This window comes from Alosa pseudoharengus, unplaced genomic scaffold (genome assembly GCF_046254945.1).
Source record: "Alosa pseudoharengus isolate Yale_2024_CS ecotype anadromous, Long Island Sound unplaced genomic scaffold, YU_APseudo_1.1 YU_APseudo_1.1_scf_15, whole genome shotgun sequence".
Lineage (NCBI taxonomy): Eukaryota > Metazoa > Chordata > Actinopteri > Clupeiformes > Clupeidae > Alosa > Alosa pseudoharengus.
Window position 1 is genome coordinate 16,477,749 of NW_027468620.1, and position 26,669 is coordinate 16,504,417.

A 26,669-nucleotide genomic window follows, 5' to 3' on the forward strand; every position below is an offset into this window, starting at 1 on the left:
AATGATATTGATATATGTGGCTTTTCCAGTAACCTCTTGTGTGAAACCTGAACATTTGTCTCGATCCTTCCTGCACTGTGCGCCCCGTGCAAGCTCTTTGTTGTGAGTCTGTCGCATGGAGCTAAACCTGATATGAGGGCTGGCTACAGACAAGGATATTTCTGCCACAGACAATGCTGTCTGATAGCCTGGGCGTGTTCCCCAAGCAAGGTTTAATATCCTGTCGCTTGGAAGCAATAGCAAGAGGAATGCTGTGGTCAGGGTGACGTTTTAGTTGGCCCCCATCCCAGCGATCTCTGGGCCTGAGGCGTGAATAACCGTTGCATAATTAGGTTTATTTATCACAGATCGTCCAACAACATTTATCCCCCAAGCTGGTGACAACAGACATTCAATGACAAAAACATAGGACTTACAAAAAACGAGAATATAAAAATAAGACTTAACACAACAGACCTGGCAATTCAACCCAGCTGAGATACAGAGAGAACCATTACAAGAAAAAAGAAGAAAAATGCACTGACTGATGACATCCAGTTTCACTCAACTCATTTTGGTAAGTCAGCTTTTTTTTCTTCAAAAATATCAGTTTTTGTTTTCTTTTTCTCTCTTTTCACTATATTAAAATTTGAAAATAAGAATAAAAAAACAATGTTCTCTTTTTCTCATCTGACGTGGCAGTGTAAAGTCAGTCGAGTGGGGATTTGATCTGTCCACAGTGCTGGGACTGAAGCTTTTTAATGTAATCTTTTTTAACGTAATCTTTTTTTTTCTTTTATATGAACACATCTATATAGCTGCTGACTCCAAACCAGGTGTGTCTGATCAAGGCCAGACCCATGTTGGAGCAAGTCACCCACTGTGGAGGCAAAAGGTGGGTCCAAGGAGGTACAGTCCCAACACACAATCCCACCACCCCCTCTAGTCCCCTTTCTGTTGATTAAGACTGCCGTGCTTCTGAGCGGCTCAACTGTGTTTCACTAGAACACACTGTCCTTCTGCATTGCCACTCTGACTCCAAGGAGCACATTGTCCAAGAGAGTTCAGATTCTTTCGCTCTGATGCAACAAGAGGTCCAGATTGATGTGGTGTGTCAAACAGTGGGTGGTCTGTCTGTACGTAAGTCCTCAGTAGGTCCATGCCTTGGTGAAGATGTGAAGATTCTTCACATGATCCTTTTTGTGCTTACGAAGTGTCTTGCCTCCTGAATGCTCCCTGACAAGAGGGAGGCATGAGAGGGAGTCCTTTTTTATATGGAGGCTGGTTTGATTTATTTTTTTTTAATTCTTTTGTTGTTCAGGAAGATCCTTTTTATCCATTTCCCTGAAGGGAACCTCCAACGTTGAGTTTCCTGCTTTAACTCATTATCCACTTGGATCGTCGAGTTTTCCTGTTGTCTCTTTTTTTCCCCCCAGTTCACATACAAAATACTGCAGTTCACATACTTTTTTAACTTCTATCAATGGCCGTTCGCTGGTCTGAGAGAGCTCTATTTTTAAAATGATAGTTCTTCCCTTCCTGTGCGTGTGTGGATGTATGCAATCCGAGATGCTGAGCCAAAATGAGAGAAAACCCCTATTCTCTCTCCGAGAACACTTTGTTTCTCATGCCTCATCAAGAACAGGAGGTCATTCCTATTGAGCCATGGTTACTGACACTCTCATCTCTGTTGACCTGCATGAGAGGAAAGATGTCCATAAGATGTCAGCGCTCTTTAATTCTCCCACTGATTCTTTAAAATTTGGCTTTGTTTTTTTTCCCCGCCCCAGACAACACATCTCCACACGCTAATGCCCTCCACAGACTACAGTCACCCACTGCTGTTGTCCCCAGTCCAACCCAGCCCTGGTCCCGGATGCCTTCAGGGCAGGGCATGGGCAGGTTGAGCAGGCGGGGTGTGGCAGCTGGAGGGTGGAGGGCAGCACAGGCGGGCTCTGCTCTGCTCAGCTCAGACCAGCGAGGCCTCGGCTAGTCATAACTCCGTCACCTCCAGTGGGCTCTCGGCTAGCCCGTGCCCGTGGCCGTCCTTGTGCCGGTGCAGCGGCGTGGACTTGGCCGACTCGGTGCGCGCGTTGCGATCGGCGTACAGGCCGCCGTCGCCGCTGCCGTTCAGCGCCTCCAGCGAGCGGCCCAGCGCCCGCTGGTCGTCCTCGGGCAGGCTGTTGAGGTCGGAGGTCAGGAGCGTGCCCGTGCTGCCGTGCACCACGTGCACGCCCTCGGGCCCGCGCAGCTCCACCGGGTGCTTGTGCTTGAAGCGAAGCGTGCCGCCGCGTACGCCACCGCCCAGCCGCTCGTCATCGTCCTCATCCAGGTCACTCTGGATCAGCTGAGAGAGGAGATGGACGAGAGAGAGAGAATAAGAGAAAGAGATCATGAAGAGAGAGAGAGGGAGTGAGAAAGAGAGGACAATGAACAACAAATCAAGAGAAAGACTATTAAAAAAATATCCATCCACTTATGTACAGTTTTTGAGTTAAATTATGCAGTGGGATTTTGGGTGAGAAGAACCCTAAAGGTAAAAGAGAGATGCACAGTAAGCAGGAAGAGCCTTCAAAAGCAGAATAAAGGTTAAGGCACACACACACACACACACACACACACACAGACACAGACACACAGACACACAGACACACAGACCACACCACACCACACCACACCACACCACACACACACACCCAACACTGGGAAACTTTTGAAGAGGTAAAATAGTGGCGTTAGAGGGACAGGAGAGGCAGCCAACCCCAGAGACTGAGCAGTGGAGACACACAACACAGGTGTCTTTGCTCATGGATGAGACCGTAGTGAGAAACCTGGAGACAGGTGTGAGCAGCAGGAAGGCAGAGAGCACAGCACAGCTCAGAGTCTCATCTCCCACCTCAGTGACGGACGACTGGTCGCCTTGGCTGGTCGACTTGGTTACCAGCCGTGCGGCAAACAGCTTTTTGAGCCTCAGGTAGTCGTCCAGAACCACATTGAGGAGGGAACCCTGATAGGACAGCAGCGGTTATCCGTTAGGACAGAGATGGTCTTCACAGAGTGAGCTCAGACAAACCCCATTCACTCCACTGGGCACACTAGCAGTTGTTTACAAACACCTTAATAAAATACGCATTTCTTTTTCCCCAGGTTCATGTTAAGTTGACATGTTGGTTCCATGTAAAGGTGCCATTTACAACATACTAAACATGTTTTAAAGGGGAACTTGGCAACTATTTCAATGTAATAAACCCGTTTAGAAATCATTTGGATGATTAAATGACCTGTTCCGGTGAAAATGGTAACTTTCCCCGTTGCACCTAGCGTCCCCAGGCAGAAAACCAACCTTGCAACATTGAGACTACCGTCCCGGAAAGAGAAGTGAGAAACAAGAAACTCGTTTTAAATCGTGTTTCTTACCTTGTAACATCCACATAGTTCTGCCAAACGTATGCTAACCGTTCGCTAGCTTGTAAACAAATCCATGTGCTTTATCGTTACCTTTTCCCACAGTTTGAAATAGCATAATGCGCAAATTCTCCAGCAGAGGGGGAAATCCTGCCAAGTTTCCCTTTAAAGATGATAGCTGAATCACTGACTTAGCTAAATCATTAACTTAACTAGTTTGGCTTAAAGGAGAATTCTGGCTATTTTTCACATAGATGTCTATAGATCTCTCACATAGATGGCCGAAATTCTCCTTTAAATGCGAAAAAGATTTTTTTCTCCACCAAACCACCTCTTCTAAACCTCTTTATATCGACATTTACCGGAGCTATTGTGAGTCCCCATGGCGACGAGCCTCCTGCTGGGAGCGCATGTGTCCAGTGACGCATGTGCAGCCTGCCGGCCGCCTCGTCTCACCTGTCAGTCACAGGCCATGTCAGGAGGAGCAACACCTGGGCGCTAATGCTAACACCATGCTCACTTATACTCCTGATTTGCGGCACCAGGCAGCAGACAGCTTGGGTTTGGGGTTCAGAGTCTCTCTCAGCAGGGAACAAGGCCAATTGAGTCCCCCCGAGGTCCCCCATGGCTATGATAGCCAAGACATGCACACCTGGCGTACAAGTCTACACGTGTGAATGTGGTAAACTGACACCACCTGTGTGTGTGTGTGTGTTTTTTTAACACACATGCTGAGTGCAAAGTGAGGGAGCTGCCTGGGACTGGGCCATTCTACACTCTGACTTATCCAAATATCTGTTCCACTTTCATTACATCTCATTCAGTTAACCAACACATCTCGTTATTTGCGTTGAACACAATAAACATGTCATGTACAATAAGACAGTATTAGCAGGGCACTCTACCGGTCTCTTTGTTAACCATATATGGATGTTAGGAAATATGGTTGTAATTTGTGTTGGAATGTACTAATGGCAGTGTGTGTAGGAGTCCTGTTTGTGTCTTTGTGTGCATATGTGTGCGTGTGTGTGCGTGTGTGTGTGTGTGTGTACAGATGCATCTCAAACAATTTGAATATCATGGAAAAGTTAATTTTTTTCTGTAATTTATTTAAAAAAGTAAAACTTTCATATAATGTAGATTCATTACACATAAAGTGAAATATTTCTAGCCTTTTTTTTGTTATACTCTTGATTGTTCTAATCTTGATGATTACGGTTTACAGCTCATGGAAATAAAAAATCCAGAATCTCAAGATATTAGAATAAAGAATTTATAATACAGAAATGTCGACCTGAGATGAGCTCTAAAAGCAAAACACACTGAGCCTTTAATCTCTCAGTCTGGGCAGGGCAATGGACTTTTCCAAGATATTCTATTTTTTTTAGATCCACATGTATGGTATGTATGTATGGTATGTATGTATGTATGTATGTATGGTATGTATAGTATGTATGGTATGTATGTATGTATGTATGTATGGATGTATGGATGGATGGATGGATGGTCTCACCTTAATAGGTCCTTCTCTCATAATCTGACCAAGTTTGGCGATGTTGTCGTACTCCTGAATGGCCGCCCGCAGGTAGCGATCATCTTCTGGCTTTGCCTGTGGCTCACGCCCAAATGTGCCCTAGAGCCACACAGCCACGTGGTCATTGACATATATACAACATAAACATGAAAATATATTTATGGGTGTATCTTGTCACGTATGGTCGTCAGTGTTCTGTGTCATCTGTGTGTGTGTATCTGTGTGCTCCCTTACATGAGTGCGCGCAGGGCTGTTCCAAAGGTCGGTGATGTCGCTCAGGTCCTCGGGCAGGTCGTCCTCATGTTCTGCCTGTGCTGCCAGCTCCAGGTTCCTGCAGAACGGATCCAGCCACACTGGGTTTGCCCTGTAACGCGCACGCGCACACACACACACACACACATAAGCACACACAGCAACAACACTTGGGCCAGTTTCCTGTTGATGAAGCCTAATCTTAAGAACAGAAATATGGGAAAGCATATGGACACAAAAACACAAACAATTACTGCAGAATATTTTATGATATGCTTTCATATCCAAAAGAGGGGATGTCTGCACACTGGGGTCTAGCTCCCAACTTTTTACATTAAAAACAAACAACAGTTCGGACGTGCACACAATCACTTGCTTTCATACCCACACACAGACTACGTTGGGAAACGGTTGCTGGCAAGGGCAGGAATGGGATGAGGGATGACCGGTCGATCAGGTAAATCGGTTGAGCATGAGATGAGCTACATTTTCCATGAGGGTCCAGACTCACCATCTCTGTGTTTATTTCCAAAGTTAACCATGTGACTGCACATTATCCATAACATATAAACACTCTACTTTGACATCTTTATGCCTTGACCTAGGCAGGGAAAGCAAATGTATTTTGTAAATTTTCAGCATAGATATATCTGTGAACGTTTCCAGGAAATTGTTGAAATAAAAGACCAAAGAGTTGGTAACCAACTTCCAGTTTCTCCACATTCATAATACTGGCTGGTTTGTGACGAAGTGAATAGCCTATAATGTGTTGGTACGTTCTTGAATGAGGCTTAGTCTAAGAAGCAAAGTCTGACCTCATTTGGGGTAACTAGAGAACTCTGTGTTGTTGTCTGGAATAATGATAGTGGGGCAGCTCTAAACATGACACGGCTGTCTGGGACCGGACGGCTGTCTGGCAAATGAAGGCTCTCTAGACCTCTGGATTAGTCTGTGCAAGGACAGCATATGATTTCAAAGCAGGCCTGGATTTCCAGCAGGGACATTCCCTGATATAGGATATGGAGACTGAAAGATGGAACTGAGCTGAGGCGGTGTGCATAAGAATGTATGAGGAGACTAGTGTGTGTGTGTTTGTGTGTGTGTGAGTGTGTGTGTGAGAGAGAGGTGGGTATCACATGTGTGTCCTGTGTGTGAGAAGTGTCCTACCCCTCAAAGGAGTACTTGTTGGTGTTGGGCATTTCCAGGATGTCCACGAGCCCCGGGTTCCCTAGAGAGCAGGAGGAAAAAACATGTCCTTTAGAAGTCAGAGCACGTCCACACGGACACAGTCTCTCTCTCTCTCTTCTCTCTCTTTCTTCTCTCATCTCTCTCTCACGCATACATGCACACACATGCATAAACATGTACTCTCTTATGTCACCTTACAAAACACACACACAAGTATGTACGAAAACACATCATTTCACACAGGCACGCACTAAGACATGCAGTTACGCACACACACACACACATACACATCCTTGTTTGTCTTAGCTCCTGGACTGCTGAGATAGCAAGGCAGGAGACTCCCCCACAGCAGTGCTCACCTGTGGAGCCGGCCACTATGGCTTTCAGCTTCCGCTTGTGCCTGCAAACAAAGTCAACACGTCAACATTAACCAAACTGTGTGTGTGTGTGTGTGTGTGTGTTTTGTTAAAACTATTTTGTATATTGTACAACTGGTATGACACAAAGTACACCCTCCCCCCATTAAAACAACAACAATATATTCTTTACATATTTTGTGATGTGTGTTGATTGTCATAAGATTAGACACAAAGTGTATCATGACACAAGTTCAGCACACATATTTGCTCAACAGCTTACACCATACTGTGAGGAAGTTACAAGACCTACATTAGAGGAACTGCATGTGTGTGCGTGTGAAACGTGTGTGTGTGCGTGTGTATGTGTGCGTTTGTATGTTTGTGAAACGTGCAAGTGGAAAGAGTATTTTTGCTTCTGCACTTCTCAGCTAGATCTATCTGGAGATGTGACGTAGAGGATAGTGCTGCAAAAATGCCTTCCTGAGTCCCGGGCAAGCGATAGTGATCTAAGATGGGGATTAACGGACTGGGCAATCTGTTCTGCTGGATGTGCCTCGGTCTGTCTCCATTATGCAACCATGCGGAGGCTTACAGATGGATGTGTTTAGGGTCAGGTACTCTCAGTGGTTGAGTTATACAACGGAAGACGAAATGTTGACAGGATGATGTTGACAGGGAACCTTTTCCAATGGCTTGAAGAGAGAAAGTTTTGCACTAAGTTAAACAGACAGTTTAAATAGGTAGAACTGAATGTCCTTACACTGTACGGTAGTACCAGTTCATGAAGATGAACAGCATAGCAGCGATGAAGAGCAGCACTGCAAGAACAATAATGGCCATCTGGAAACATGAAAAAGAGGGATCTTTCTTACTGCTTTATTAAAGGCAACGTCAACTTCATGGTCAATACTGTTATATGTACAAGACATATAGAGGATTGAAATTGCGTTTCTCTCAGGCCCATGGTAGGGTAAAGCAACATCAATAATACAATAATACAGTGGCAATGTAAGAGATCAAAATTACAGCATATGAAAGTACAAATCACTACAAATATTGGTTACACTTTAAAACGACACACAATTCATCATTTATTAAGCCTTTGTTACTTATTAGTTAATGGTTTATTCATCATTAGTAATTTATTGTTCATACATAATTTATCATTAGTAAAGCATTTGTTCACACAGTTATAAATGGTTTGTTCATAGTAAATAAGCCTATCCAAAAAATATGTTTGTAAGTACATGATTTATACTTAATAAATAATGAAACATCCACTTATATTTTCCCATTATAAACCAGTTGCAAACTATTACAAAATGCTTTGTTCATCATTTGTAAAGCATTGCTACTATGTTAATTCTCATAAATAAAGTATTTGTACACAGTTATAAATGGTTTGTTCATAATAAGCCTATAAAATATGTTTATAAATTATTGTCAATACTTAATAAATTATGCAATAATATTTTGTTGATGAAGTAATATTTCCATTATTTAACACATACACATGCACTAATGATTAGTTAGGGTGAGGATACATACTTTATAAACCACTTCCTAATACTATAAATCATGATTAACTCAGGAGTTAGAAGTGGTTAGTTAATGATATTTTGTGAGCTTATCTAAAGTGAGGACTTTATCTGCCTTGCAACGCATTTTCAAATGAGTTGTAAAGATTACATTCACACTCATTCATTTAGCAGACAAGCGACGTACACATGTCAATTAAATTGAAGGCCATTGACACAACAGTTAAAGCCAGGAATCGAACCCCCAACTTTTCAGGCTACTGCATGCTAGTCCAGCTCTTTATCCACTACACTACCCTGGCCCAGATGGAAACACCTACGACTATGCAAGAGTTTCTTTTTTTTTTCCTACTACACACTGTTAAGCATTTATTAAACATCTGTAAACTATTATTAAAAACTGTATTCTTCGTTTGTAAAGCATTATTCCTACATTAATTCTCATCTGTAAATCATGTTTACCCACAGTTAAAAATGGTTTGTTCATAGTAAACACGCATATCTATATTATATTTTTGAATTGACTGTTGTAATACCATTGGGCAGAGGTAGTGTAGTGGATAAGGAGCCGGGTTAGCATGCAGTAACCCATAAAGTTGGGAGTTCAAACCCCGGCGTCCACCAATGTGGCCTTGCCCTTTAATTTCATTGACATGTGTCGCTTTGGGTGAGTGCTGCTAAATGAATAAATGCAAATGTAAACTTTATAACTTATTTGTAAATGTGTTGCAAGGCATAAAACGTCCTCACTTTAGATGAGCTCACAAAATATCATTAACTAACCACTTGTAACTCCTGAGTTAATCATGAATTATAATATTAAGAAGTGGTTTGTAAAATACGTATCCTCACCCTACCTAATCATTAGTACATGTGTATGTAACAACTGTTAAATACTGGAGATATTACTTCATCAAAAACATAGTATTACATCATTTATTAAGTATTAACAATAATGTATAAACATATTTCAGATATAGGCTTATTTATTATGAACAAACAATTTATAACTGTGTGAACAAATGCTTTACTGATGATACATTATGTATGAACAATAAATTACTAATGAGTAACAAAGGCTTAATAAATGATGAATTGTGTGTAGTCATTATAAAGTGTTACCACAGTATTTACAATGTTTAAATATATTTACAATGTAGTGCGAATGGAGCGGAAACATTGCCTGCAGAGAAAAGACAGCAGTAGATGTATTAATTTTTTCAAAGTGGCTGGTGTTATTTGTGTGAATGTGTGTATGTGGGGCACACACACACACACACACACACACCTGCAGAGTTGTGAGGTCATCTGGGGCCCTGCCGGTCTCGGCCGGTTGGACGTCCAGGACGTTGTAGTTCCTGAACAGGTTTCTCAACTGGTCCATATTCTCATCAATCATCTGGATCACTCTGGGTCAGAATTCAGATTTTTAAACAGCCGCACATTACAATGACACAAGTCTGTGTGGATGTCAGGACATCACAAAGAAACAAAACACACTGCATGAGTAGACTGGGAATGGATGAGATGAAATCGAACCTCTCCACATCCAGAATGCGGTTGGTCTGCTTGTTGACCACGTGGATCAGCACATCTGTCTGAGCGAAGTTCACACGCCCCTTCTTATCCACATGGAACTGGAACATGGAATAATGTGTAAGTGTAATAAATACATAAATACACACACACACACACACACACACACACACACACAGTGGCAAACCAGCTCCAACAAATAAGCACACCACCACACACACACACCACCACCACCATCACACACACACACACACACACACACACACACACACACACACACACACTCACACACACACACTCACACACCTGCCTTTAATCTCTTTGTCTTTTTCACTCACATAAAATACTACCTGGGGCGGTGACAAACATCTTCAAACTCATACATATCTCTACCATTCTCTCTCTTTCTACCTTTCACACTCACATGGAGGGACTGTTATGGATAGCCACAGACATGCACACAGACATACACACATACACACAGACCTGGCCACTACCGTAACGAACATGCACAAACACACACACACCTGCACATCATCTGTGCTGACGATGGCTCCTGTGATGTTGGACAGAAGATTAACAAACTCCTCTTGGAACAGGCGCACACGCTCTGGGATCTCGTTGATGACGATTTTCACACGCTGGTCATCCCTCAGGATGTAGATGCCCACGTTGGTGATGTCGCTGTGCCCCGCCAGGTCTCGGGCCAACACTTCCGCCACAAAGTAACCAGGAGCATAAGCCGTGAACAGGTCAAATGTACGGATTATCCCATCCGTTTCACCTGAGAGAGAGAGAGAAAGAGAGAGAGAGCGAGAGGGATAGAGAGAGGTTCATATGGTTCTACTAAACTCTTTATATCAAAAACAGTTCGCCATTAATTGCTTTGAGTAGACCTAAACTGACGGGAATGGAACAGAACTGAATGAAACGGAGCTGAATTGAGGGAAATAGCCCAGGGCATGTGTGGAAAGAGGAAGTAAGAGAAAACAGTACTGAACATTTCATCAAACAACACGCCAGTGAAATTCTTGTGAAATTTAATTTAGTGTTATCCTTAAGTGACACAGTTTGCAGCTGAACTGGACTTCCTTTGTGATAAAAGGCCAGTTTAACATGATCCAATATTTAATTTGAGAGAAGCCTAAGGCTGTAAGTGGCATCATTTTACCACCAGGCATCTGAGGCATCTATTGAGAGCATCTAAATAGACACACAGATAGACATACAGAGAGACAGACAGGCAGATAGGCTTATACGCCCAAATGAATGGATCACAGATATTTAAAGCTGCAGACCGATGATGAAGATGTTGCCCATCTCCTCAGAACTGTTGGACTGTAACTTGATGTAGGTGATGGACAGGATATGGTAGAGCACTATGCTGTTGTTCCCAATGTCATTATCCAGCGCCTGCACACGGATCAGGTCTGAGCCCACCTTAGCATCAGCTGCCACTCCTGAGAGAGAATGGGGGGGGGGGGGCAGTTAGATGAGATAATTTGCATTAGAAAAATAAAAATGACATATTGGAATGACATCTTCCAAAACCTTTTTTTTATATACACTCCACAAATGCAAGAGGACCTCCAAGTGGACCTCCACACATTTCCATTGGTCGTACCTGCTGTGTATTCTATCTTAGTGAAGCGTGGTGCCTGGTCGTTGATGTCCTCTAGGTAGATGCGGACCTCTTGGAGAGTGGGGTCCTGGCCCGGGTCCAGAACCCGGGTACGATGTGACCTTTGACCTCTAGGGGGTGTCCAGTTGCGGTTACTGGAGGCCTTGACAATGATGGAATAAACCGGAATATCCTCGCGGTCAAGATCCTTTCTGACACGCAGCACACCTGCTGGGCTCAGTCCAAAGTTGCCCTCAGTGTCTCCCCCTACAGGCCATCAGTTGGACTAACATTAGTACTATTGTGGTGGTGTAAAGGTACATACTACATACTATTATGTAACTGGGGGTGTTTTTGATCCTCAATTTGTCATCATGGAAAAATGAAGATCCTACAAAGATATGGGCTTAGAGAGTAGACTGCTCAATAATGGCACAATAATCATATGGATGCTAAGACCTCAGATAATGTTTATAGGCTCTTTGCTTATACAGCTTTTATAAAGATCTTATAAAGCGCTATCACTTAATAATAACCATCGCTTATGGATGGTAAATAATGGTTGGCCATTTGGTAATGTTTCATAATTCATTTGTAAACCATCTGTAAACATTATTTGAATTGCTATTATAAAGTTGGTTGGAATTTTGCTTAGAATTTATACTTACACAGGAAGCATGTCCCCCAAGTCCGAGTTGTGCAGCTAAGTAGCCCAAACAGTACATAGATTCTTTTTGGATAAGTTAATACTGTAACTGTGGGCTATTGTTTAATTTTTGTTTTGTATAAAAATTGTATTACTGCTCTGTTCGTTCACTTATTTATCATCTTTTTCATATCCAATTCTGTTTATATGTGATAAAGTGCTGTAAAAGACTGAAAAGTTGAAATGTCTGCAGTTGATTATGAAACACTACCAACGCATTTACTAAGCATTAACTAACAACTGTAAACATCACTTGCAATTTTATAATGGCCATCCAAATAATGTTTATAAATCATTTGCAAAGTGTTTATTAACCATTTATAAAGCATTGTAACATTGGTTAAAGTTAAAGTTAAAGAGTTAGAGTTAAAGTTATAGATGGTTTACGAACTACCTTTTTCGAGGTATTGTAATCATCTAAATAATATTTATAGATGGTGTTCAAAGAAATTATTAACTATTACCAACGTTTTCACTAAACATTAATAAACAACAATTTATAATTTATAACTGATGGTATATTATAAAATGTTACCTTTGTACTGCACAAACTAACGCTAAAAAACACATATATAACATTGGTAATCTTTAAACTTACTTTAAATATTAACTGTTAAAGAACTATCGACTAACTGTTTTTTTTTACAATTCAATAACTACTTACCGGTACTAATGTTTAATGAATTATCTATTTACTATTTATAAGCAATGGTTATTATTATAAAGTGCTACCCTATTTTTGCCATTTTCCTCAGTGCTGAACTGTAGCATCCGCCACATAAATGGCCATATTATAATAAAAGACAAGTCTTATTTTTTTTTGTAAAATATAACAGATTTGTTAACTGTTTCTTCATGTGAAATAGGCCTAACTCTCTCACTGTAAAAGTTGCCTTTTCTTTATAATGTACTGTTTAAAAAACCTGGCCAGGTAGTATTGAGCTCTATAAGCTCCGTTTCTCTCTAACCATCTTTATAGTTCGCTAACTATCCTGATGACTATGGGCGTAAGTCAGTGATCCAGGGCGAGTATAGTCAAAACAGACGATAGGGTCTAGAACTGTCACTCACCCTTCCACGCTCACTCTCACCCACTTTTCCTGTTCTGGCCCTATGGCTGCGCTCTCGGAGAATCACATGTTTGCTTTTTAAATGGGACGCGGGAAGAAAGCCGGGAGGAAAGAATGAATGAAGGAACAGGGGTAGAAGGCGATCTGCGCTTCTGATAACCTCCTTTTGATTAATTCATACACTGGATTTATCCTCTTCTTTACGCCCGATATAAGGAATAATTGACTGGTTTGTCCGCATATCCTGGAGATGATTTCGAGGTGAGAAGACTGTCTTGACACACCCTCGGATTTATGGATTATTATTGCCGTGGGTTATTTTCATTTTTGGACTGATTGACATTGAAAATACAGAGTTTTTTTCGTTACCTTTTTCGCTCTGTTTAATGGACTGAAACAGCGCTGGTTCACGGTTTTTCTTCCTTTTTGGTGTGCCGCGTCGGCGGTGTTTGGACAATTATAGACTCTGGCCTATGGGCTTATCTCTCTCTCTCTTTCACGTTCTCACCCTTACCAAAGCACTTCAATAAATCTAAGCATGCTAGAGATTATCTGTGAATGTGCGTTTTAATGAACCGATGACGTTAATTTGGTGACAACTCGAACTGAGCTTGTTACAGAACTTTGAACTTCTTTTAATCTCCTCTTCTTTTGATAATGTGCTACATCACCAAGTCAAATTCCCGTGTACTCTGGTGAATAAAGCGATCCTGAATCCTGAGTTACAGTAATCTCATTCACCAACTATACTCAATTCTAGGTCTAGAAAACAGTCAAGTGGCTAACTAAAGTGGTCAACTAAAAGCTTTCCTAAGAAAACATGAAGAGTCTTCCTAGGAAATTTCTTAGACTGAGTAGACTATGCCAGAGTGTCCTGACCAGCGATGAAGTAGTAGACGACACCGTTGGAGCCCTCGTCAGCATCCACTGCGCCGGTCACGTTCCCCACCACTGTGCCTGATGAGGAGTGCTCTGGGACAGAGAGGACCTGGTAGGGCAGACTGCCCCTCTGTGACACACACACACACACACACACACACACACACACACACACACACACACACATTAAGTGGAGTGCAAACGTAGCAACATTTATTTCATATAATAATCCTCATTATTAGTATCTATGCCAGATGTCTAATGTAGAATATATCTACAGTGTTACAATATATGGCGAGAGAAATATGTGATGAAATTCACTCTACTCTCAACTTCTGCACTGTCAATGATTCAGTGTAAGCACATTTTCACATATAAACAGTTTCATATCGCAATAATACCACAGTAATACCTCATTCTCAGACACTGGAAACAGCAGAAATAAAAAAAAGAAAACCATGGGAACTTTACAGTAGTTTCAACCATTTCCCAGAACACCCACATATACCGGTACTGTATCATGCATACACACACACACACACATCCACATGGAGGATTGAAATTAGAGTGCTGGGATCATATATGTGTGTGTGTCCCTGGTCATACCGGCGGCTTGAGGAAGACGGGCTCGTTGTCGTCTATGTCAGTCAGGGCCACCTGGAGTGGCTGAGTGGTCTCATATGGCACAGGCTGGCCCTGGTCATAAGCCACTATGATCAGCTGCAGGGCACAAGACGAGCAGTCAGAAACTTAGAGAAAGATGGCAGCAATATCATCTTTGGAGTGTATATTTCAATACAAATACTTATCTGAATTTACTCAGTAAATAAAAGCAAAAGCTGATTGAGTTGAACTCAAACGAGGTAGCACAACTGACCGATATTGACATAATTAACACATAACCAAGTCCACTACAGAGAGTGCAGAGACCTAAGAGCAGTGTGGCAGTACACAAAGGTAACTTCATATACGCAGTTAGAAATGATTGTGTTTTGGTCATCATATTTTCTTGTGTGTATGCATGTGTGTATATACTGTATATATTCTTCACGTCCACATATTTTCTTGTGTGTGTGTGTGTGTGTGTGTGAGAGAGAGAGAGAGAGAGAGAGTAAGAGGGAAGACTGACGCTGTGCAGGGCTTGTTTCTCTCGGTCCAGTTTGACGGCCGTGGTGATAACTCCCGTGATCGGGTCGATGTGGAAGTTCTCCCAGTCCCGGTTGCCTGCGCCTGTCTGCAGGAAAGAGTACCGCACCTCCCCATTCACCCCCTCATCTTCGTCAGTGGCAAACACTTCATACACCACCAGACCTGGGGGCTGCTCCTGTAACACACACACACACACACACACACACACACACACACACACACACACACACACACACACACACACACACACACACACACACACACACACACACACACACACACACACACACACACACATCTTTAATCATCCGGCTTCTTTAGCACCTTGCAACACACACACATAGACACCGACACGCACGGTCGCACGCACACACATACACACACACATACCTCCTGGATGTGCATGATGGTGCCGTTAGCGGGGCGGACGAAGACGGGCCTGTTGTTGTTGACGTCGATGACAGTGATGTGGAGGATGGCCGTGCCCCAGAGCGGAGGTCTGCCGTGGTCAGTGGCCACCACCGTCAGGTTAAAACGCTCAAAAGACTGGAGCAGACGCAGAGAGCGCACCACGCCGCTGTCAGGGTGCAGAGAGAACGCGTCTGAAAGGCACAGAGAGAGAGAAAGTCACAAAAATAAAGAGGAAGAGAAGACAAAAAACATTAAGGAGAAAGAAAGGGAACGCATAAGAAAACCAAGACAGAGAGCGAAAGAGAAGGAGGGCGTAAGAACAGGGGTTAAGAGTGACACAGGGCGTAAGAATAAGTACGAGAAAGCAAAGGTGAGAGGTATGGGTGGGAAGCTCGTAACACACTTCCACAGCATTCTTATCACACATTCGCTGCACTGGCATGATCTTTCTCCACCCTACATAACTGTACTACACACAACATGAGGAGTCAGGCTGTTGCAGGAAATGCTTTTTTCTTCTGCTGAGGAATGTAGCATTTCTCTCTAGCAAAACTACTTAGGGGTGTTTACTGTGTGCATGCCATCAATGTGTACATATTTGTGTCCCTCAGTGTAAATTGGGTGTCTATGTATCAATCTGTAATTAGTACATCACATCATGTGTGTGTGTTTGTGCATATGAGTGCATACAAGTGTCTCTCTGTGTGTGTGTGTGTTTGTACTTATTTACATATGTATGAGTGTCTGTGCACATGTGTATATGTGTGTATATGTGTGTGTGTGTATTTGCATATGTGCGAGTGTGTGTTCAAATGTGTGTGTGTCCTGCTGACCTGCTCCAGGCCCTTGCATACTGTATGTGAGGATGGCGTTCTCTCCCTCATCCAGGTCGGTAGCAGAGAGAGTGATGACAGAGGTTCCACTGGGCTCGTTCTCAAACACACTGGTGCTGAAGACCCGCTCAGAGAACCGTGGACGGAAGTCATTCACATCCAGAACAGTCACCAGAACCTGACAGTGGTACAAAGCATAAGAACACATTACATTAAGCATAACAACAATTAACTAACTTCATTCACTTTTATGGAAGTTCAGTGACATATAGATACTTACTTCATAGAGAGTGATATAACCTCATGGTAACACTTTACACATTCAAACAGTTATAAAGTATTCATAAAGCATCATAATGATTGACATAAGTGTATATGGCATGCATTCACTTCTATTTATAAATAGTTATGTCAATCACTAGCACTACTCATATTTTACAACCCTTTATGGATATATTTATAATGCTCTATTAACACTGACTTTGAGTAAAATATTACCAAAATAACACTGACTTTGAGTAATGTATTACCAAAAGACAAGACAGCACAGTTTAGCTCACCATATGCGCTCAGTCTGACACACACCTGAACTGAGTTTTCCCTGCGTTGGTTCGGAATCCCTCCCGGATTGTCACGGGCAACAGCTGTTAGGGTGTAGTGGTCTTTAGTCTCTCTGTCCAGCGGAGAGAGAATGTAGATAGCGCCCTGATAAAAGGAGGAGGAGAAGAAAGAAGAGTAGCCAGATAATTAGGACAGAGTTGTGGACAACATTAATATTGGTTTAGATCTGTGCATTTGTTTAGTGTCTATTTAACTCTTACTTGATTAAGCATCCCCTAGTTACCGTATTAATAATAACGAAAAGTATACAATAGTGTTATGCTTCACACTAACATATGTTTCATAGTGTTTATATTTACTTTCACTATTTACCACGTTATTAAATGCATAAAATCATTTCTGTGTTGCGGTGAGTGTTGAGTTGTGTTGCATGTGAACACTGTAGAGGAGCTCACCGTGCTGGGAGTGATGCCAAACTTGCCCTCCCCGTCAACCAGGCTGTATTCGATGACGGAGAAGAGGCCAGAGTCGGCATCCGTAGCACTCACACTCACAATGATGGTGCCTAGAGCTACATCCTCGAACACAGGTCTCTACACACACACACACACACACACACACACACACACACACACACACACACACACACACACACACACACACACACATTTGCACAAAAATTGCATACCCGGAGCCCAGAACCCCAGAAGCTGTAAGACTCACTACTGGAATGTTGTGTGACATCAGAGAGCACCTGATCAGGCTCTGACCTCAGACACAGAAGCGTAAGAAGCTACCTGATAAGAGGGCTGTGAGAAAACGGGGTTGTTGTCGTTGACGTCCATAATGCGCAGGTAGACGGGCAGCTCAGCGAAGCGGGGCGGGCTCCCGTGGTCCTGAGCGCGAACGGTGAAGTTCAGCCACTGCACCTGTTCATAGTCCACCGTCCGGTTGGCCAAGATCTTCCCTGTGGCAGCACATCATAGCAGGACAGGGAAACACACATAAACAGGAAAATAATAACAACAAGTGCACACGTTCATGCTCAGTTCTCCTTACACTTTCAGACCTTACTCATTATTCAAATGTTTTTTATCACAATTGATGTGGGAACCATTGATCTAAAATAATTAAGGGACAACCACAGCCTCCCTCCAGCCCTCAGGTACATATTGTGCCTGTAGAGACTTAAAAATGTAGTGGAATAGAGGACTCAATTATTTTGCACAGGTTTTAAGTGTATGCCCATAGATGTAATATGGTCCATAACTCTTGTTCACTCTCACTGAGATGAAGTCCTTATGCACATTGCACATCCTTTTGTTTTATGTAAAGTACTGATTATCTATGAGCCTATTACTCAATTCCTGGATCCAGTATCAGACCACCCAGGGTGACCAGACTGCTGCTCTTTTGATTCTGGAGGCCTCCTATAATGTTCATGCTAGCCCAGGCTGAACCAAGGTTGTTAGTGGCCACCTTGTTCTCCAGTTTAGTTTTATAATCTTGTTTTGCCTGAAGAACTTGCATTTCTAGCTCCTTGTTTGTACATATGTTTGCAAGTCAGAAGTGGCTCCCTGTAAAAAACATAATTTATTTTTCTGTATGCTGGACTTTAGATGGTTTGTTGTTGTTTGAGTAGAGTTTGCATAGAACAATCAGGGCCCTACAGAAAGCCGTATGTGAGCACGGCACATCAACAAACATGTCCAAATCCTGGCCAAATGAGTGTTTACACATTTACCAGCACAGTCCCTGTAGTTATAGCATTCCTGTAGAAAGAGCACATATTCTTCAGGCCGGTCCTTTATGTCCCTTGTCTACGCTTTCTGTTTCTTTAAAACAGTTTTATAAACCCTTTAAATTTGTTCCTAGAGGGTTTCCGGTTGAAATGTTCAAAACCAACGCAGATACTTTAAAATGAAAATGAATTGGACTTTAGTGTAATGCTCTACAACATGTCAACTTTAACATTTCTGTTTTGTTTGTCACCAAGTTTCCATTAGCTCAATGTTGTTTTCTGTGCCACTGAACATGCCTTAGGAACACTTGTTTGTTTCTGCAGTTGGGTATGGGTACTTCACATGGGTAATAAATGCACACAGTTGTGATCCACATGGAGATAGTGGCAGTAATTGTTAAGCCTTTATAGGCTCATAAAAAGGTCGAAAGTCTATATCGCACATAGACATATCATCCAGTAACTGTCCTTAAAAGCTACACTAAAACATGTTCACTTTCTTAAACTTAAACTGTGAACATGTTCACTTTCCAAAACGTGTTCACAGTAAAACTGTCTTACTTGCTGTGTTACTAAATAACTGAATAATGATCCCATGACCGGAGGTTAATATATAATCTTTCAAACTGACCAGACAACAATTTGAATACTTTCAATTTTGACAAACAACCAGGACAACTCAATACTTTAGGCAGTCATAACGCCAGACGTGATGCTCAGTAGTGTAGCTGCTGACCTGTGGAGGGGTCCTCTAGCCTCAGGTAGTCCCCACGGGGCAGGTGCAGCAGCTGATAGATCACCTGCCCATTGGGGCCTTTATCAGGGTCCACAGCCGACACGGACAGCAGTGTGGTGCCAGGTTGAGCCCCTTCTAGAATCTTCTCGGAGAAGTTCGCCACGCCAAAGGGCCGGAAACGTGGAGCATTGTCATTGACGTCGAGCACGTTGACCGTCAGCCTGGCTGTCATTGGGCAGGTTAGGGTGAGGTGGGGTGGGGGAGGGGGTGCAGGAGAAAAGTTGGAGGATGCTGAACTAAATTTAAACTCCATATACCATTTACGGTTACAGATTACAGATTTAGATTGTTTCAGGATTTCAATAACATTTCAAGTCATTTTCTCAACATAAAAGTGTAATCTTAATGGATACGTACACTTGTGTGCATATGAGGAAGCTGTGTGTGTGATCTTACCATTGGGAACACTGACCGACTGGTCAATGACATCACTAGCATTGTCATGGACAGAAACAATGATGTCGAAGGTGGCAACGAGCTCCCTGTTCAAAGGGTTACGCACAAACACAGAGCCTAAAGAAACACACACACACACACACACACACACAGACACACAGACACACAGACACACACACACACACACACACACACACACACACACACACACACACACACATTTGTATATTTTCCCATGAACCAAATGATTACCTTGTTCAGGCTAATCTTATCAACCTGATCTAACATCTGAACTAAAGTTAACATTTGCATCTCTTAACAGAGCTGTCCACATGTTTCCTTGTGAGAGTTTCCTGGTGAAGACTCACCTGTGTGGAACTCGATGCCAAACGAGTCCTGCAGGCCCCCGACGGGCTTGTTGGCATCATCGCGGGCCTCCACCGAGATGATATAGTACTCCAGCCGGGGCCGGAGGTCGGGGTCCTCGGCCGCGAGCGTGGCCACCACTTCACCGGGCGGCGTGGACTCGTTGACGCTGATGGTCTGCACCGGGCGGATGAAGCGTGGCCGCGAGTCGTTAACGTCATCGAGCATCACGGTGAGCGTGGCGGTGGCAGAAAGGGGCGGCGTGCCGCGATCGGTTGCCATGACAATGAGGCGGTAGGAGGCGCGCTCCTCACGGTCCAGTGTGGCGTTGCCAACTAGCACGGCGCCCGAGAGGGAGTCTACCACGAAGCGGTCCTGGGCGCCACTCTCCAGGCGGTACAGCAGCCAGCCATTAGCGCCTGAATCAGCATCGGTGGCCGACAGCTGTGTCACCACCACACCTGTACACACACACACACACACACACGCACACACACACACACACACACACACACACACACACAAAACACAAAACGTTTGCATTGAAATCCAGGTTTGTGATACTGTCAGTAAGTGGCTGATCTTTTAAAGACTTAAGTTCAGCTATACCAGCACCGACCTCGCTTACAGTGCCCCCCTCCTCCTCCCCATACTGTACAATCAATTTTATGCACCATAACATGAAGCACCATACCATAGTCATAATATACCTCGTTTTAAAGCTAAGAGTCTCGAATCGATCAATGTTAAGCTTTCTATGACAAAACGTGTTTTGTGCATTACTGTATTTGATTAACAGTTTGAAGTTGGACACACGCACACACACACACACACACACACACACACACACACACACACACACACACACACACACACACACACACACACACACACACACCTGTGGGGCTGTTCTCGGGCAGGCGTACGGTGAAGCTGGCCGGGTTGAAGACTGGGGGGTTGTCGTTGACGTCCAGGATGATGATGCTGAGGGGCACGCTGCTGTTGAGCCCCCCCACGTCCTGGGCTACCAGCTGCAGCTCCACACGTGGCTCGGAGAACGCCTCACGGTCCAGCTTGGCCCCCTGGCGCACATGCACCTCGCCTGCAGCCCCAGGGGGAGGGGAAACACACATATCTGTTTGATCATTTAAATAAATATTCCTGAATTGACTTGGTTTATAAAACCTCTTTATAACCTGAGCCTTAAATTTGAGACAAATTCATTTAATTCACACTTTACTTCACTTGCTGATCGTCAGCTTAACTGGTCAAAATGTGTTCAAGTAAACAAGTGCTTAAAGAAACCATATGTAAGATTGTGGCCAAAACTGGTACTGCAATCACTTTCAAATTACTGTAGAGCGGTGTATCCCCTCCCCCCTGACTCGAGGTTGCCAACCCGGATGCCAAAACACTACTGACTTTGTGATTATAGATGGGTAGAGGGTGGCGCATCAGGCCAAAACACAACATGACATGATAAAACACAACATCAACATCAGTTGAGGGCTGCAACTTCACTTTTTAAGTGACAATATCCTGGCCAGACTACTTTTGTCAGTGATATAAGTATTTAAAATAAACATGATTTCTTAATGTCTAGTGACATATCAGGGCCATTTTATGATTAATTGACATACATTTCTTACATATGGTTCCTTTAAGTATACAGTAAACAAACAGAATGCAATGTCACCTGTGTTGGCGTCAATTGTGAAGAGGTCGACTCTAGAACCCAGCAGCTTATACTTCACTACAGAATTAATTCCGATGTCCTTATCCAGTGCTTGCACTGGCCCATTCAAAACAGACACAGTACTGCCTGAGAGAGAGAGAGAGAGAAAGAGAGAGAGAGAGAGAGAGAGAGAGAGAGAGAGAGAGAGAGAGAGAGAGAGAGAGAGAGAGAGAGAGAGAGAGAGGAAGGTAGGTTTGAGGTGGTTGGACAGAGGGTTGAACTGTAAACTGTAAAGTAACAGAAGAATCTATGAGTCAAATGACTAAAAGGCAAGAGAATCATGAGCAGGCTGTGTGGTACCTGCAAGGGAGTTTTCCATGATTTCGGCACGGTAGCTGGGCTGCGTAAAGAGAGGCCGGTTGTCGTTCTCATCCAGAATCCTGACCACCAGAGTGTCTGAATCCTGGAGGGAGGGATAGGGAGGGACAATGGAGAAGAGGAACGTTTCATTTGCTGCATTGAGTGTAGAGGCCAAGGAAGCTTCTTGAACGATATAATCATAGAAACTGTGTCACATAATAAAATGGAAAAGTGTTTCTCTTTCTTTCTCTCTCTCTCTCTCTCTCTCTCTCTCTCTGTGTGTGTGTGTGGGGAGGTCATTCTTACCCGACGTGCTATCCGGGGGTTCTCAGGGTTGTCTTTGACTGTAATGGTCAGTCGGTACTCGTCTATTCTCTCTCTGTCCAGTGGCCTGTTCACCTGCACCACACCTGTCTGAGAGCCAGAGAGAGAGAGAGAGAGAGAGAGAGAGAGAGTACGGGACAAAAAAGGATAAACAGGAAGAAAGTGATGATGACAATGTGGAGATAAGCTATGATTATTCAACAAGCACATGAATTGCCTTGAGTTTTTCACATAAACTTTGACATTTTGTGCAACATGTACAATAGTTTTTAAAATGCTGATTTGAGAGCCTCTCTCCCTTCCTACCACATTTACATCTACATGTACTCATTTAGCAGACACTTTTATCCAAAGTTACGTATATGTTGCATATTACAAGGGTCATTCTACCCAGAGCAACTTGGGGTTAAGTGCCTTGCTCAAGGGCACAACGGTGGAAGCCTGGAATTGAACCCACAACTTATCAGGCTACTGCATGCTAGCCCAGCTCCTTAGCCACTACGCTACTACCGCATATTAGCCCAGCTCCTTAGCCACTACGCTACTAAAGCATGCTAGCCCAGCTCCTTAGCCACTACGCTACTACCGCATATTAGCCCAGCTCCTTAGCCACTACGCTACTAAAGCATGCTAGCCCAGCTCCTTAGCCACTACGCTACCACAGCGCCAGCGCCCCCTCTCCCTGACTCTTACAGTCTCATTGATGTAGAAGGCTCCGTCTATGTTGCCGGCGGTGATGTTGAAAGTGAGGAGGGCGTTGCGGCCACTGTCGGCGTCACTTGCTTGGACCCGGGCCACAGAGGTGTGGATGGCTGCACCCTCACTCACACTGGTGTTGTAGGGCAGGTTCAGCAGAATCGGGTCGTTATCATTGATGTCCAGAACCAACACCCCAACCACCACCTACAGAGAGAACAGAGACGGATGAGAGACAATCTTCAGCTGGACCATTGTGTTCACAGGTTTGTGTGCCGTGTGTGTGTGTGTGTGTGTGTGTGTGTGTGTGTGAGTGTGAGAAAGAGACTATGCAAGCTACTCAATATTCAGTACATTTCCTGATACATCACATGTACACTGAAAGCTAATTTGACTAAATACAGTATATTTAATTTCACTTGATCTCCATGCAGTGACATCTATGAACCAGATTGTGACAGTGTGTGTGTGTGTGTGTGTGTGTGTGTGTGTGTGTGTATGTGTGTTTATCTGTGTGTGTGTGTGCGTGTGTGTGTGTGTTTATCTGTGTGCTTATCTGTGTGTGTGTGTGTGCTGCTTCTCTGTTTGTGTAGATGTTTCCCTGTGGCTGTCTACAGTATGTTTGTCTTTGCATGTAAATACTCTCATTTGTGTGCGTCAGTTTATTTACGTAAGTGTGCAAGTGTGGGTGTTTGAGTGTTTGTGATTGCTGACCGTGCTGCTTCGGGGGGGAGATCCCAGGTCCCGTGCTGTGATGGTAATGTTGTAGGAAGGAGTGGTCTCTCTGTCCAGCTCCACGTCTCGCCTGACACGCAGCTCCCCTTCCACTGGAGATACCACAAACTCATCTAGCTCAGAGAGAGAGAGAGAGAGAGAGAGATGAAAATAGGGGACATGTCAAATTACACTGACAAATTTAATAATATATAGCTGTCAGTGTGTATAGCAGTGTCATACCTTGTACATATAATTAACTTACTTACTTACTCTCTCTCTCTCACACACACACACACACGTGTGAGCATGTACGTACACGCAGATGCACACACATACACACAGAACGAGAGAGAGTCAAACTCACTCTTGAGGTCTCCTGCGGTGATGGTGTACTCCACCTTGCCGTTGAGGCCCGAGTCCTCATCAGTGGCCTTGACCGTCCACACACGAGGCCCCGGCTGGCCCTCAGTGATCTCAAAGGGCCCCTCAAAGGCCTTTGGGAACGTGGGGGTCACATCGTTCACATCCAGCACATTCACCAACACCTGGTCAACGCAACACACAGTCACATGGAGCTGAATGAGGACTCAGTACACAGACTGTCAGTTCTGAATGCTATGACTGTGTTGTCATAGTTAATGCTATGCTATGACCTTGTTGTCATAGTGTGTGTGTGTGTGTGCACGCAAAACTAACCGTGGTACTAGATGTCAGTCTGAGTTGTGGGAAAGGACACTGGTCTGTCGCAGTCACAACCAGTGTGTAGCGTCCATTACTGACTTCGTAGTCCAACTCTTTGACTGCAACAATCCTTCCCTGGATCCAATTCAGCACAAAGAAATTCCCTCAGATCTTAGACTTCATATATATCTTCTACAAAAGATGAGACAACCAACTCCCATCTTTTTGAAGGACAACATTGCAAGAGTCTGGTGTCACAACAGTTTCTCAAAGTAGGCAATCATGTAAGCTCAATGTTGAAATACTTGAACTTTACAATTAGTTCTAATAACATTGCAGATCTTAGCAGGTATGTTATAAACATCTCACCGTTTTACCGGCTTACCGTTACGTTATTGATGTGAAACGTCTGACCAAGATTGCCCTGGGTGATGGCATAACGAACGGTTCCATTGAGCTTCTCATCTGGGTCGATGGCTGTTACCGTGGCAATAGTGGCCCCGACTGTGTGAGGCCCTTCACTCAGCACAGTCACATACTCCTTCTCTGGAAACTCAGGTGCGTTGTCATTCTCATCCACAACATGCACCCACACTGTGGTAGATGTCTTAGAGGGACATAAGGAGGAAAAGAAAAGAGAAGAATATGGACTCTTTTGGTAAAGAAAATAACCATTTGTTCTGACTGGTAGCGGTCTATACTTCAGCGAAGACCTGTCTTAGACGTGTCTTTCTGCCATTATTACCCTGTGATAAGATGTTTGTTTCCAAAGAGGGAATAAAGCCTGCCTACAGACATGACAAAAAGGAAACAAACCTACGGTGGGGGGAAAAAAGTATTGAACTAGTACATTTTGTTTTCAATAAAAATATTTCCGATGAAGCTATTCACATTCAATTTTCACCAGACATTATTATTAACTCAGCAAATCCACAAATATAAAGAATTTACAACATTAAAGTCCATAACTAAAGTTGTGTATAGTAAAGGGAAATAAAGTAAAAGTGAAATTAAACGAAAAAAGTGAAAGGAAAAAAGTATTGAACACGGTAAGAAAAAGCAGTAAACCAAGACAAGGAATGGCAAGGCACCAGCAGAAGTCTTTAAGTAGTTAGAAAGTAATTATACCACCTCTCTGTGCAAATTAGTATCAGCGGGGTTAGTACATATTGATGGGCTATAAAAACATTTTTCGTTACTAAGGTGTCACACAAGAAACTTTGGTAACACTTTTCTTGACAGTATCGACATAAGAGTGACATGACACTGTCATGAAAACCTCTAACCCTAATCCTAACCCTAAATTGTTATGACAAAAACCGAATGTCACTTAATAACAGAAGCGTTATGTCATAAAGTTTATGACTCGTTCATGACAGTGTCATGTCACTCTTATGACGATACTGTCAAGTAAAGTGTAACCGAAACTTTTCATGATGGGTAAAAGCAAAGAGCTCTCCCAAGACCTTCGCAAACTTATTGTTGCAAAACATATCGATGGTACTGAATACAGATGTATTTCCGCAAGTGGAAGGAATATCACTCCATCATCAACCTGTCACACACAGGAGCTCCTTGCAAGATTTCTGACCAGGGAGCAAGAAGAAGCAGCCCTAGAGCCAAGGACCACTCGGAAAAAGCTTCAGAAAGACTTTGAGGCAGGAGGCACAATTGTTACAGAGAAAACAATAGACAATGCACTCCGCCACCATGGCCTCTAAGCATGCAGACTATTACTAAAGAAAAGGCATGTTGAAGCTTGTTTAAAGTTTGCTACACAACATTTGGACAAGCCTTACTGGAAGAATGTAGTCTTTTAAAGTTTTGGCTGTCATATTATATGCCATGTTTGGAGGGGAAATGGCATTGCACATCACCATAACATATTATACCAAC

The 26,669-nt window shown here is 43.4% G+C and overlaps 1 protein-coding gene across 1 annotated transcript in view; it reads right to left on the reverse strand.

Moving 5' to 3' along the window:
* Positions 1-339: 339 nt before the first annotated feature.
* cdh23 (cadherin-related 23) overlaps positions 340-26,669 on the reverse strand; it is a 243,160-nt gene continuing 216,830 nt past the window's right edge. Inside the window, exons 37-68 of the mRNA XM_076285746.1 lie at positions 25,159-25,380; positions 24,789-24,908; positions 24,457-24,637; positions 24,090-24,223; positions 23,373-23,582; positions 22,662-22,769; positions 22,356-22,458; positions 22,017-22,142; positions 21,219-21,422; positions 20,323-20,781; positions 19,955-20,071; positions 19,499-19,723; positions 17,819-17,988; positions 17,477-17,614; positions 17,046-17,165; positions 16,461-16,638; positions 15,607-15,818; positions 15,197-15,391; positions 14,674-14,787; positions 14,068-14,197; positions 11,416-11,679; positions 11,090-11,251; positions 10,319-10,575; positions 9,795-9,892; positions 9,544-9,664; positions 7,478-7,557; positions 6,718-6,758; positions 6,338-6,398; positions 5,153-5,282; positions 4,898-5,017; positions 2,876-2,986; positions 340-2,326 (exon numbers count right to left, since the gene is read on the reverse strand). Of these exons, the coding sequence (XP_076141861.1) occupies positions 1,973-2,326; positions 2,876-2,986; positions 4,898-5,017; positions 5,153-5,282; positions 6,338-6,398; positions 6,718-6,758; positions 7,478-7,557; positions 9,544-9,664; positions 9,795-9,892; positions 10,319-10,575; positions 11,090-11,251; positions 11,416-11,679; positions 14,068-14,197; positions 14,674-14,787; positions 15,197-15,391; positions 15,607-15,818; positions 16,461-16,638; positions 17,046-17,165; positions 17,477-17,614; positions 17,819-17,988; positions 19,499-19,723; positions 19,955-20,071; positions 20,323-20,781; positions 21,219-21,422; positions 22,017-22,142; positions 22,356-22,458; positions 22,662-22,769; positions 23,373-23,582; positions 24,090-24,223; positions 24,457-24,637; positions 24,789-24,908; positions 25,159-25,380 (5,265 nt within the window). The 3' untranslated portion in view covers positions 340-1,972. The remainder of the gene's footprint in view (positions 2,327-2,875; positions 2,987-4,897; positions 5,018-5,152; positions 5,283-6,337; positions 6,399-6,717; positions 6,759-7,477; positions 7,558-9,543; positions 9,665-9,794; positions 9,893-10,318; positions 10,576-11,089; positions 11,252-11,415; positions 11,680-14,067; positions 14,198-14,673; positions 14,788-15,196; positions 15,392-15,606; positions 15,819-16,460; positions 16,639-17,045; positions 17,166-17,476; positions 17,615-17,818; positions 17,989-19,498; positions 19,724-19,954; positions 20,072-20,322; positions 20,782-21,218; positions 21,423-22,016; positions 22,143-22,355; positions 22,459-22,661; positions 22,770-23,372; positions 23,583-24,089; positions 24,224-24,456; positions 24,638-24,788; positions 24,909-25,158; positions 25,381-26,669) is intronic.